Genomic DNA, 14,064 nt, shown 5'->3' with positions numbered 1-14,064 from the left:
TGTCCGTGGGGTCAGCAGGCCCTCCCTGTTAAAGGGTTAGGCTTTTGTAAATCCCACTCTTAAGGAGGCTCGGCTCCTTCTCTGCAGGGAAATGGAACGTAGGTTCTTACCTGATTGCGTCCCTTTCCTGCAGAGAAGGTCCGAGCATCCTTCCCCACCCATTTTTCTCTCTGCTAACGCCCACGGACAAGTTCAGCAGATTAGCTCTGTTCTACATTTCAGTTTAGGTCCAAAGATAATTAAATAAATCAGAAATAAAGTAGGACCTAATCAGTTCTTGGCTAGTCATTGACTGGAGTCTCAAGGGGTCACTCCGCCCAGGGAGGTGGGGTCTGGCCCCTGGCCTTTGTTTTCTTTGTCTCCCTGCCTACCAGGTGCCAATGAGGCGGAGTTACCCACTCTTAAGGAGGCTCGGACCTTCTCTGTAGGAAAGGGACGCAATCAGGTAAGAACCTACGTTCCATTTTATTGAGGCAGTGAGGAATATACAGATTTTTAGCCACAAATGTTTCAAAACTGGTACCAATTTGTATGAAAGTGCTGCCTTGCTGCCTTGATCTCCAATCTTCAAACACACCTTCAAATGCAAACAGGCGCATCCAGACTGCTGTATTAACCTGCTTCGTTAGAGTCTTTTTATATACAGTAATCTGTGTAAACAGAATAGGTTGAACATGTAAGCCTGAGGGCAGGGAACCGTCTAACTAAAAGGTATGTACAGCGCTGCTTAAATTTACAGCACTTTATAAATAAAGGTTAATAATAATAATAATAAATTAAACATCTTTATATACATTTCATATTTGTTCTTTCTATTCCTGTGCTACAGGGTTAGAACTGTTTATTTTAAAGGACACATTCTGGAAAGACTTTTTAAAACAGCATAATTTTCACATATGAGATCCCATACCTCCTGGTTTTCATCGTGTGAATAGCGGTCAATCTTTTATCAAGTGTTTCTATTCAGTTCTTAAATCTAGAGGATGATTGGGGCCTGAGGAGTGCTGATTTATACTTGCTTTCTTGTTGCTCCTGTATATTAATTCATTGCAGCTATACTGTGTGTGAGTTTAACATCTCATGAGAATATAAATACTGAACCAGGACTGGGGAATGTCTTTGATTCCACACAACAAATTCAGTTTCAGAGGTTTTTGTGGGGAGGGCTGCATTCTGTTGGTGCGTGGGCTAAACCAAATTTTTTACTTTTAATCTCTTACTGTTATTAAATGAGGTTTAAGGGAACCATTTCAGCATCTATAGTTTTAAACTATACAAGATCTGGGAAACCACCATACAGTGGTCTCATGGGAAATGAGGTTGAAATTCATCAGGCCCAAATGGAACCTAAGGAGATCAAAAATTGATCCCAGGCCTTGCGGTTTCACTCCTTTCTGTAGGAAAAATACAGTCTGGAAGGAAAGGGTTTCTGTTACTCAGGAGAACATCAGACTTCTCCAGTCTCATGCTCTCTAGATGTGTTCAGCTGTAACTCCTATCGGTCCAAGCTACTAGCTGCAGACCAGACATTTGGAAAGCATCTGGTTGAGATGTTTACTCAGAAAACTTTGGTTTCTGCATTTCTATATTTGTTTCTTCTGCTGATGTCATCAACTAGGCAGAGAATGTGCATCTTGTTGTTTTCCTTCAACATTAAGAGAACGCAATGCCTTCAGTGCAGTAGTGAAATAAAAAGCATTAATACTCTGGTCAAAAGAACCACCTGGAGATATCATTTGTAGATTATGGCGATTTACATAGATTTACATACAATCTTAAATTCAAACTACTAAGCAAGCTCTTTGAAAACATCTACTTCTAAGTAGATGTTCATGAGATCACATTCTTAAAGCTACAATTCATTTCATACCTACCTGGGAAGTAAGTCCTACTGAACACAACTGGGGTTTACTTTTGAATAGTTATGTATAGGACTACATCATGAAGGACTCTGTGTGTTTATTTTCTTTCTTCCTTTTTCGGTCTGTTAAGACAAGAATTTGGCTAGGTTTATGGAATCCAGTTCTAATTATATCTCTGAAGGTCAGTCTATTATAGCAGTTTGGCCAATAGATGCGGGAGGCTCAGCTCACAGGAGCAAATAGAACTAGCAGTAAAATAGTATCCATGTTGCAATTTACATTGACTGCCTTCAAATGCCTACAGAAAAAAAATTTTTTTCCCCTCAATGTGAAAGAGCCAGCTCAGAAATAAACCAGTAGGCTTCCCCTCCTTTGCAGTCATAAAAGAGATGAGATTCACAGCTGTGGCAATATGTTCCCTTCACAAATGAAGAAAGTCTATGAAGAAAGTGCTGCAACATTTCCAAGCATGGTCTATCACCTCAAGTGTCAGTGCCCATGGCAGGGACTGCTGCATCCTAACCAGCAATATTCTGCTAGCAAGAGCAATCCACGATACTTCAGTGCCTGACATAGAACAGCAAATGGTACCTCCACCCATATAGCCAGGCTGGCTGGAGGATTCTGTGAGCTTTTTTCTCTTCTCTTGGTAAGGCAGAAGGTTTGAATCATCGTAACAACTCATTAAACACTGGATCAGCATAGTTTTCAAAAATGATTTATTTATTTACAGTATTAGCAAGCAGATAAATAAGTACAGTGGGTTTGGTTCCAGGACCCCCCCCCCCGAATACTAAATAATAATAATAATAATAATAATAATAATAATAATTTGTTTTATTTATATACCGCTATTCCAAAGATCATAGCGGTGAACAGCAAGTAAGTTAATTAGCAAGTAAGCTAATTAAAATCCATGGATGCTCAATTCCCATTTAACACAATAGCATAGTAGTAAATGGTGTCTTTTATATAAAATAGAAAAATCAAGTTTTGCTTTTTGGTGTGTGTGTGTTTGTGTATTTTCAAGCCATGGATGGTAGAATCTGGATAAAAATCTATGATATGGAGAGCCCACTGTCTATGCAGTGTGTATATGTAAACAGTGCTCTGTCTCTCTCATTCTCTTTCTCTCTCGCTCTACACACACACACACACACACAGAGAGAGAGAGAGAGAGAGAGAGAGAGAGAGAGAGAATGAATTAGTTAAGTGGCAGCAAGATGTCCCACATCTGTTCCAGTTGTTATTTTTTCATAGGGCATCATTCTAGCTTATTAACAGAAACCAGTGTGTGTACAGTCACAGCTGAATGTATATTATCATTTTAAACTACTGAGGCCTACAGCCTCATGAATTAATATGCATGTGATACACTGGTTCATAGACAATTAAACAAATTATTATTATCATGACTTTCCGTACTTGACTTGGTACAACACATTTTACCAAATGTACAATTCAGCTTGCATGAAGCATTCATGCTTTAAAGCTGCAGGGAATGTTAATCCTTTCCAGACATTTCAAGAGCATCGTGCCTGAAGAACAAGAGGTTTTCTAGCCTATCTTACCAGGCAACCTTTGAAATATTTTGTAACCTCTTAATCACAGGAACAAAATATCAGCAACATAACATCCAAATTGTGTTCTTAATGAGCCAGCGTGACTCATTAAGAGTGGTTTGCTAATTGGACTACGACTTTGGAGACCGAGGTTCAAATCCCTGCTCGGTCATGGAAGCCCACTGGGAGACCTTAGGCAAGTCACTCTCAGGCTCAGAAAAACCCATGTTAGGTCACCATGAGTCAGAAACTACTTGAAGGAGCACAACAGCAACAACAGATTCTATCTTGAATGTTCTAGTTAGAATATTACAAATCTTTCTCTTTCTCTGTAAAGAAGCAAGTACAATCTGATGTCACTGTGCAAGGATCTGGCTGACAAGACTGTCAGGTGACTCAAGATGATCAGAACAACCTCATGAGAGTGACTTGGTTGTAACATCAGCTGATCATGAAACACTGTGTGGGTAGATTTCTGGAGTGGCCAGGAGCTGTGTGATAAAACGTACATGAATGGATTGCTTCAGGCACAGTCTTAAACTAGGGCAAGTTCCAACACTGGCTAACAGATGTATGCCTTCAAGTGAGGTTAGGAGGAAGACCATGATGATATGGTTATCTATCTTCATTTCTGGAACCTTACATTGCACAGCTGCTAAGCGAGGTGGAAAGGTTTTTATGAAATAGACATTTGTATGCACCAGTGCTGACAGGAGCAGCCTACTATTAGACCTTGGGCATCAAATTTTGAGTGTTGTGAAAGAGCAGAAAGTGGTTAGTGAATTAATTTCTTATTCTTGTCTTTTTACTGCCAAGTAGGGGAAGAGTTGCTTGTAGGATTATCTGCTTCAGGTGCCAAACCAACCTGGCTGGCTTTAGGTACTGTGCAGCTTGATTTGTGTGTAAGTGAGGTTAAGCAACATTTGCTGCTTCATCACAGACACCAAAAGGTCTTGTGGGGACCCTGATCATCACTGGTCGTTCTGGCTAGGAGTGTTTTTAGTTGTAGTCCACTACATCTGGAGAGTGCCTATGAAAGATAGTCTGTCTGCCTAAGAATGTCAGCAAATGTAAGGTCAGAATGAATCCAACCAGGAAATAACTGGTCACGGCTAGCTGCTAATGAAAACTACATTATCCAAAAAAGCCATATGCTGTGTAAATTTCAGAATATGTGGTGGATTAGATGCTGACTCACAGAAATTACTGGGAGTCCATAAACAGGAAACCAATGTTTTGCCCACAGAGTTTCAGCCTGCTGAATAAGACTGGAAATATATCCAAATTCAGCAAATCATAAACTGTAATCTGAATGGGGTTGCTTGGATTTAGCTATGAAAGAGTGTTTATTAATGCTTATTTCTTCACCGGTCCCTCTACTTTAATACATTTACTGATCTGTTTCCACCATCTGCTGAAAGTATCATAGATAAGGCTAATAGCTTTCAGCATTGTTCCCTGGAGACCCCAGCAGCTTGCAAGGTTTGTTCTTTTTATGACTTTCACTTAGCCCCACCCAAGAGACTGATCTCTGCAACAAAACCTTCTTTAGTTCTGTACAATGTAGGTGCCTAACCTCCATTGTTGTGTTAAATGTGTTCGTGTTATAAAAGACCCCAAGGAGCTTCTTAAATCACAGATAAAATCTGTAATAATTCATTGTTATTGCGTGCCTCCAAGTCTTTGATTCATGGCAACCCTAAGGCTTCACACAGGGTTTCCTGGGGCTGAGAGTATGTGACTCGCCCAAACTCACCCAGAGGTTTTGAGCGGGGAATCAAAACCTGTTAACCCAAGTTATAGTCCAGTTCTCAAACCATTATACCCCACTGGCGCTCAATAATTTATACACTAAAACAAATGTTAACAACACACTCTCACTTTGCAAATCTCATTTACATGTAACAATATCATGTATCAAAATCAGAGATGATTCTACATAGGTGAGATTGTCTAGCAGTCATAGTCTGGGTTTTCTCTTGTGATATACTTTAGTCTATCATCTGCCAATAGAATATTTCACCTGCTGCAGATTGTGTTTTAATATCTGGAAGCAATATATTTATTTGTTTGATTTCTGTTCCAGCCTTCTCCCCAGAATGGGACTTAAGGCTAACAATTTAAAAGCAATGGTAACTAAAACATAAAATGAATAAAATAATTCTAAAGTAATTACTAAAGTCATATTTAAAACACAATTTAAAAGCACATCAATAAAAGAAAATACACCAACCATACTTTCCAACATTTCACAGATGAAAACTGGGACACATGTGGCCAAGCAACATGAGAATATGGTCAAGATTGAAAAGGTTATTAATGAGGGAAGACACTCACTAGGGTGGGTTACAGACCACCGAAAAGCGGCGGTCTGCTGCCGCCGGCGGTTGCAGCATCCGGGAACTGCAGCAGCCAAATGGTGCGGGTCCCAGATGCTGCAAAGAAGGAGCGCGAAAATCGCGCTCCTTCCTGCGACCTGGAAGAGACGCCACAAGTGCCGAAGTGCACACTCGTGGCATCATTTCCGGGGCGCGACGTGCGGATGAAGCGCGTCCGCTATGTCAATATGACAGCGGACATGTGGAACGGCCGCTGCCATTTCGTACGGACTCAGTCCGTACTAGGGTTAGGGGCGTCTGGAAGAGACACCCCTTTGTAACCCTAGTATGTGCTGAGCACGTACTTTCCTGCCCGTTTGTAACGGGCCTAGGAGAGGCTGGTTTTGCCTGAGGCTACGGGGAAAGGCAAGATTCTGCCCTCTCCAATCTCCCCTGTTGAGTTAATATTTTGAACTCAGTTTGCAGCAATTGAAGTAAGTTCAATTTGCCGCTATAGAAGTAAGCACAAAGGGGGAAAGGGGGAGGAAGAGAGAGAAACTGGGACACTTTTTAAAATGAAGCAGCTGAAAAAGTGGAATGGCAGAGGATAAATAGGGACTGTCCTTGCCAAACTGAGACAGTTGGAGGGTGCACCCTACTCATACAATTAAAATTCATAGTTTTTTTGTGGGATTTTTGGGCTATGTGGTGATGTTCTAAAAGAGTTTCTTCCTGACGTTTCGCCAGCATCTGTGGCTGGTGAAACATCAGGAAGAAACTCTTCTAGAACATGGCCACATAACCCGAAAAACCCACAAAAAACTATGGATGCCAGCCATGAAAGCCTTCGACTTCACAATTAAAATTCTCTTCTCCAGTAAGTCACATTAGCTGCCAAAGACTTGTCTGAATTAAAAGACTATTGCTGGCTGTTGGTGTAAAGACAACAGGGAAGAACTCTGAAGCTCAGGAGAAGCCAGTGAGAAAGCACTGTCATGCATCTTTACTCGAGAAGCACCTTCTGATTATCTCAAATCCCAGACAGGCTCATATTGGAGAATATGGCCCCCTCAGGTAGCTTGGGCCAAAGTTGTATTATGCAGTCCTTTTCTTCTGTCTTTCTTTCTTTGGGTTATAGCTCAGACTTACAGTGATCAGATGAATGTGCAATATCACTGAAACATCAGTTGTCATAGTCACTGATACTCAGGCTATTGTGCAGGTAGAATGTGTGATTTAGGTTGTACACCTTAGATGTGCAGAAGGTACGCTCAGGTCTTGGACCTGGATCTACTTAAGCAGAATCCTGACATCTTTCTGAGATGTTGTAGTTCAATAGTACAACAAATGTTTTCAGACTACCACCCCCTTTTCCCTTGGGCAATGACCTTAGCATCCCACAGTGCTTTTTTGCTGATATTAGATATACTGTTTGTGCAACAGCCAACTGGCCAGGCATATCTACTTCAGTGGCACCCAGCTTGTGGCAGAGGCCAGTGCAGGTGAGAAGCTTCTCAGTTGCTGCTCAACTGGCTGTTTGGTTGCTGCTCCCAAGGTGACTGGGTGCAAAGAGAGAAGCTTCTCCCAGGCAAGGAAGGACTCTCAATCCTTTGCTCAGGTGAATGGGGCACAGCTGGCTTACCACTTTTCTCCCTAGCAAGGAAGGACTCTCAATCCGAGAGAGACTAATGACTCTTTCAAAGAATCAACCCTGGATACTCCTCCCCTTTCTTCCCCAAAGACATGCCTTCCCTGCATAGCTTCAAGTCATCTGCCCCCTGTTTGTTCTGTTAGAACAGTTTCTTCTGTTATCTCTTCTCTTCACCTGTTCAACGAAAGAGAGCAGGAGCAGCAGCACAGCCCCAACCTGCCAGCCAAGTTCTGTCAAAGCTCACAAAAGTTTAAGCAGGGTCTCAAATGTGAAAGCTCTGTGTTGCCGCTATTTATCCCCACCACTACCAGCACCACCATGTGCTCTGACTCCTCATCCCCACCATTATCCTAAAGGCTGTTGTTTTCCCTTGTTTTTCTTGCTTGCCAATACTTTGACTGAAGGACCCACTGACACCTCCTTCCCCTCACCACCACACCTGAATCTTTCCATTACTCCCAGGTGGATGGTATCACCAACTTTGGGAATCACTGATAGTTTATATGTATTTATTTATTGGATTTATATCCCCTTTCCCCCAACTCTGTTTTATCTGGAAGATTAATACTGATCAAGGAGGTTAGTCTAAGTAATCTCCAAGGTCCCTTCCAATCCCAAATTCTCAGTGATTAGGGCTGACATCTGCTCTTGTATCCTAATATTACTGTAATAGACAAACAAATAATATTTTGGCATTGTCTGAGGAAACCAGCTTTCTGAAATTGTGTTCAACTAGAAGGGTCCTGAGCTTCCAGGAAGCATAATGTGTGAATTATTCATTGTGAACAATTTTATCCAATCAATACAGAATTTTTTTTCATCAAATAATAAATTATTCATCCCTTATTATCATGTTCATTATTCAGCTGGTGCCTGTCTTTAACGAGATTACATGCTGAGTCTCACAGGTCTATCCACAGCCTATCATGTGAAGCATAGATATGGGTTTCTCTTCCATTTGCTTCATTTTATTTTTCTTCCTTGTTCCGCTTGTTACAGTTTTAGAACTGGCACAGTCAAAAATAACAAAAGGGATTATTTTCTGGGTGAAAAACCAGAACAAGATCATGAGCATTCCCTCCCCAGACATTAGGTCACACATGTTCACACTGTTTCTTATATAAACAGATAATAAAGAGGGGAGAAATCAATTTCCTTTTACCAATGCTTATTTTGTGTAATGTTTAACAAAAGGATGAACTTCCTGTTTTTCTTCTGAATTACCCTCTCCTCTAAATCTCTCTCCCGTGGCTCTGCATCCACTCTCTGTTCATTAACAAAACAAAAATCAACATACTTGAAATTGGCACAATTTTTAATCTGAACTCAAGTGTTTCCTGATTCTCTGTTGCCTCAGGAGTAATGCTCAGGAGAATAAGGTGTCTGAAGACAGCATGCCAAGTATGCAAGATTAATTGCTTTAATCCTTTTTAAGATGACAGACAGATGAACAAATTGTTTGTCAGGAATCTGGTAGTCTAGGTTGGCTAGGAGCTAGGTGAATCACTATGGACTATCATACCCTCCACTCCTGATTTGGCTTTGACAGTTCTAGAATCATAAAATCATAGGACTTTATCACACAAGGGAAATTGGAAGGTTAAAGTGGGGGCAATGCAGGGTCATCCAGAGTATTAGGGACAACTACGCAGCTGCTTTCCACATTACGCTGCACGCAATCCGAACAGAATCTAGGGAGAATGTGAGGTGAATCAAGAAATGAGCAAATTGGCAAAACTACCATATTTACATGTCCATTTTGCTTGCGAATTCACTCCCTTCGTGTAACACCAAGTGTTTGGAAATGCAAGCCTCTGGATGCCTTTGTTTCCCAAGGTGCCTTGCTGTGCCAAAGAGGGAGAATGCTCTATTCTTCAAGGGATACACACACACACTCCCCTCTTTAGCCTTGCCCAGCTACTTTTCCTCCTCTTTTCAGCCTCTAATTAGGGAACAACTGCTGGGAGAAGGCAGAGGGAGGATCTTTTGGCATTCCTCCTGGACAAGAGAGAGGACATGTCCTGGAAAAGGAGGGCATCTGCGAGTATAAGCCAACTGGGAGTTGGAGATGACAGTCCAATTCTCCAGTTTTGGAGGGCTTTGCTCCAGGCAAGAGGCAAGGGCTGTGTGCAAACCTATAACTAAAAAACCCCTAGAGCTAAGATTTCTCTCTCAATTTCCAAACATAAAAATATGATCTCTTTTTATGTGTCTATGGCGGGGTACAGACGGGCAGGGGAAGACGTCTTGGAGGTGTATTCTGCTGAATACGGAGCCTCCAGACCAACCGCCCCGGGGGCGTGGCTCAGGTGTTGGGGCTTCCACACGGGGGGGCAGTGAAGACGCCTCACCTGGGGCCGTTTCTGACCCGTAGCTTCTATACCGCCGCCTTGGAGGACGTCGCAAAGAGAGAGGCAGCTTCCGCACGGGCGGCCAAAACCGCGGCTTTTTTTTTTCTTTTGCCGGCTGAGAAGTGCGCAGCTGCAGCACTCAAGCACCAGCCGGCAATTTCCCTTTTGCCGGCTGCGGAATGCGCATGTGCACATTTAAAGCGCCCAGGCCCCTTTAAACTTTTTTCCCCGCCCTACCCAAGAACAAAGGTGGCCTCCTGCCAGCTGGTGATCAGCTGATGTTGGCATCCTTGCCCGCTTGCGCATTGCGAGTGCCACCACTGGCATCATGGATGCCTCCTCTCCTTTGTTCCCTGTGGTGTTACTGAAGCTGCAATCCACAGCCACAGCTGTCGCCGGTGCCACCGCCGTCTCCTCCGCCTCCTCTGTCCCCTCCGCCCCCTCCGCCTCCATTGCCGCTGCAATGGAGGTCCCATCATCCACCACCATAACAGCTGTAGACTTGGATGACAGCAGCAGTGATGATGATGATGACACAGAACAGCGAACGGCAGTGGCTGCCATAGCGGTTCATCAGGCTGCTGTTGGCGGTGCCATGGCCCTGGCCCGAGTGGCGCGGCTCCGCCGGTGCTGGAAGGTCCCTACATTGCAAGACTTGTGGGACAACTTTGTCTCAACCATATGGTCTGACGAGCAATGGAGGCATTTCTTCCGAATGCCCCGTGCCCTCTTCCACAGACTAGTGGGCATCCTGTGCCCAGAACTGGAGAAGTCAGACACAGTGATGAGGAAAACCATCCCGGTGGAGAAGAGAGTGGCCATTGGTGTCTTTTCACTGGCACACAAATCCAGCTATATTGTGACGGCGGCGCTGTTTGGGACTGGCGTTGCCACCGTGGGGGAAATCGTGGTGGAGTTTGCCCTGGCCATGGAGAAGCTGCTGCTGTCACGGACCGTGTACCTGGGGAACGCACGTGAGGTAGGGACAGCCAGACCACCTTCTCTTTAATCTTTGGCAGCTCTGTGATATTCTGTGTCAAGTGTCACCCCCTCACTGTGCATTTGCTGTTCTTGCTATGGTGCAGTTGCGCACGTGTAAAAGAGTTGTCATGTCAATTCCTCTGTTTCTCTCCCTTCCTTTCCCCCACAGATTATGGATGCCTTTGGTCGGCGCGGCTTCCCACAAGTGGGTGGCCTCATGGACGGGTGCCACCGCCTGATCATACCATCCTTGGGGCTGAAGAATGCCTATGTCAACAGAAAGGACTCCTATTCTGTCATCCTGCAAGGGACATGTGACCACACAGGAAGGTTCGTGGACGTGGAGCTCGGATGGCATGGGTCAGCCCACGATGCCAGGGTGGCACGGAATTCTCTCATCTACGAGGCCATGGAGGCTGGCATCTATGTGCAAGGGAACCCCAGCATCAACATCAGAGGCCAGCAGATCAGGCCCCTGATACTGGCTGACTGTGCCTACCCCATTCGGAAGTGGCTCATGACACCCTTCAAGACCCCCCACACTCCCAAAGAGAAGCTCTTCAACAAAAAGTTGAATCGCGTGAGGGGGGCCGTGGAGAGAGCGTTTGGCAGATTGAAGGCGAGATGGCGGTGTCTCACTGCCCCACTCCTGGTGGCAGAGGAGAACGTGGTGCCCATCCTCGCATCATGCGCCATTCTGCACAACATCTGTGAGACCAAGGGCAGGGTCCTGGATGAGGGCATGCGATATAGGCGCCGTTTTGTGCTGCCCACCCTGGGAGCAATCACGGTGGATGAAAAGACTGCCAAGAAGGCAGCAGGGGAGGATGTGAGGAATGCCCTGGCAGATTTTTTTCTGACAAGGAGAATCTGAAGGATGGCTCCTGTGCCATCATCTGTGATGTCAGAGTGCATTGTCCTGTAATAGCATAAGCACATGAATAAATGTATCCCATTATCCACAGTTTGAGTCTGCCTATCATTCCTGATCTGTGCTGTGGGCATGTCTTGCCACGTGGGGGGACACACACAAACACACACACACAAAAGGTCTCCTGGCGCCTGTTTTCCTGGGTCAAAAAGATACATCAGCTCCAACTGCCAATTGCCCCTTTGACAATGTATCAATCCCCGTCAAATTCAAGCTTTCCTAATGGCCCATTTGAATGTATGAATAGGGCACCCAGAGGGCATCTATTGGGGGACAGATTCAAACTGCTCCTCTGAGAGCTTTCATTGGCCTAGGACCACCTTGGCCTAACGGCCCTGAGCCGCAGGTGCCCATATATACCCGTGCGCAACTGTGCAAGACCCCAGGACGGCGATCAAGATGGCAGCGCCACGCAGGAGGGTCCCGGTCCGCATCGCTTATTGGACCGATGAGGAGGTCGGGATCCTCCTGGACTCCCTGATGCCACAGGCAGCTGCGAGAAGGGTGATGGCCAGCACCAACAAGCCCAACCGGGGGCATTTTCTCGAGTCCTCTCGTGCCCTCCTAAACCAAGGATTTCAAAGAACGCTGCACCAATGTAGAGTTAAGTTTAAAACTCTCAAGGCAGCGTTCTTTGAAACCCTTGAGGATTTCAGAGAGGAGCCCCCGGTTGACAGGCGGCCACCATTCTTCTCGCGGCTGAAGGACCTGTGGGTCAGGGGAGATAGGCCCAGACCGGAAGATCGCCGTCCTCCAGGTAAGTCAGAGCTCTTGCCATGCCCTGTCCTACCCTCCTTGACCCTTCCCTTGCCCTCCTCTCCTTCCTGCATGGTGCCAATGCCATCCCTCCTCTTCCCTTCTGCAGGCGTGCGGCCGAGGCGGAGGGAGGGAGGGCACCGTGCCAGGTCGCCCTCTCCACCATCCTCGGGGGACGAGGATGTCCCCGAGGGTGGGCCACAGCCAGGACCAGCTGCTGTGGCCCCTCCGCAACCAGAGCAGGCTCCTCTGGCGGCAGGTAGGTCCCCAGGGTGAGGGGTGGGGGTTGCCTGACTGCAGCCCCCACGACACTTGTGCCTTCCTCTGCCATGCCAGCATGGTAACTTGGGCCTTTCCTTCCTCTTTTGCAGGGCTTGAAGTCCTTGCTGCTGTTGCTGCCACCGAGGAAGAGGAGCCTGGGCCGAGCCGCTGCCTGCCAAGGGAGCCAGGGGACTTGGCCCTCGATGCCAGGGCCCTAGATCGAGTCCTCCAAGCCCGGCAGCGAGGTAAGTGTAGAGGTGAACCCAGGGAAGGGAGGGGGGTCCCAAGAAACCCTGCCTGTGGGAGTGGGTGATGGGCTCCACAGGCTGATCCTAACCATCCTCTTTCTTTTCCCCCCGCAGAGAACCGGACGGAGCGGAGGTTCGCTGCCCTGGAGGACAAGGTGGAGAAGCTGGCGGAGAGAGTGTCCTCCATGGAGCACACGCTCCAAGAAATCCTCCGCCGGCTTCCCGCCCCACCCCCACCTCCTCCTCCCTGAAGCAGCTTCCCTCCCCTGCCCCCTCTGCCATCCCCCTTCACCACCACCCTTTACCATCCCTCTTCCCTTTGTATATATGTAAATAAAAAATGTTTTGTTATTGTTAATAAAAAACTTTATTTTTTTAAAAAAAAATTGTGTGGTTAATTATGCGCAACTGCAGCAGTGTGGCTGTGTGTGTGAATGTGACAGCTTAGGCGCAACTGTGCACTCTAAACCTAGGCAGGAGTGCTGTGAGGTAGCAATGTCCAAACGCTGTCCTTCCAGGCATTTGGACTTCATCTCCCAGAATCCCAGACCACAGGGCAAGGGGACTGGGGCTTCTGGGAGATGAAGTCCAAACACCTGGAAGGACAGAGTTTGGACATTGCTGGTTTGGGGACCAGTGAGCCAGGCATGGTGGGAAGAGGGAACAGTAAGATTAGAATAGATTAGATAGGGCTGGGAGGGAACACATACCCTGGGAGGCGAAATGATGTCTTTATGGGACATCATGGGACCTAGTGCCATGTCAGTGCTCCCTGCCCCTTGATCCCAGGCCCCCTCTAGTTGCCCTTTGCCTTTGGGGGCGAGTTGTGGGCGGTGGGACTGCCACTGAGTCACTGAAGAGGCTGGAGGATGGCCCAGCAAGAGGCTGCTGAGACAGTTCCACCTCCATGGCAACTCCCTGCTCCTCAGCTGGAAGGATTGCTCTTGCTGGGGGCTCCTGCTGCCCTACCCCTTCCTCCACGACCCTGGGGACAGCCCTGCCTCTTCCACCTCTTGCTGGGGGCTCCTGCTGCTCAACCCCTTCCTCCACGACCCTGGGGACAGCCCTGCCTCTTCCACCCTGCTCCCTACGTACCCTTCTGCGTCTCGGGCCACCCTGCCCTCCTCTCACGATCTCCAGCAT

General features: G+C 46.4%; 1 protein-coding gene across 1 annotated transcript; it reads left to right on the top strand.

Annotated features, from left to right (window-relative positions):
• The first annotated feature begins 12,660 nt into the window (after positions 1-12,660).
• Positions 12,661-13,226, top strand: LOC149324042 (uncharacterized). The gene is made up of 2 exons (XM_089513263.1): positions 12,661-12,918; positions 13,036-13,226. The coding sequence occupies exons 1-2, from the start codon at positions 12,750-12,752 to the stop codon at positions 13,170-13,172; spliced, it is 306 nt and encodes a 101-aa protein (XP_089369389.1). The 5' UTR covers positions 12,661-12,749; the 3' UTR covers positions 13,173-13,226.
• The last annotated feature ends 838 nt before the right edge of the window (positions 13,227-14,064 follow it).

This window comes from Sceloporus occidentalis, unplaced genomic scaffold, assembly GCF_023333645.1.
Source record: "Sceloporus occidentalis isolate IW3139 unplaced genomic scaffold, rSceOcc1.0.p SCAF_1, whole genome shotgun sequence".
Lineage (NCBI taxonomy): Eukaryota > Metazoa > Chordata > Lepidosauria > Squamata > Phrynosomatidae > Sceloporus > Sceloporus occidentalis.
Note: the sequence above shows the minus strand (reverse complement) of the source record. Positions and strands in the feature narration are given on the sequence as shown.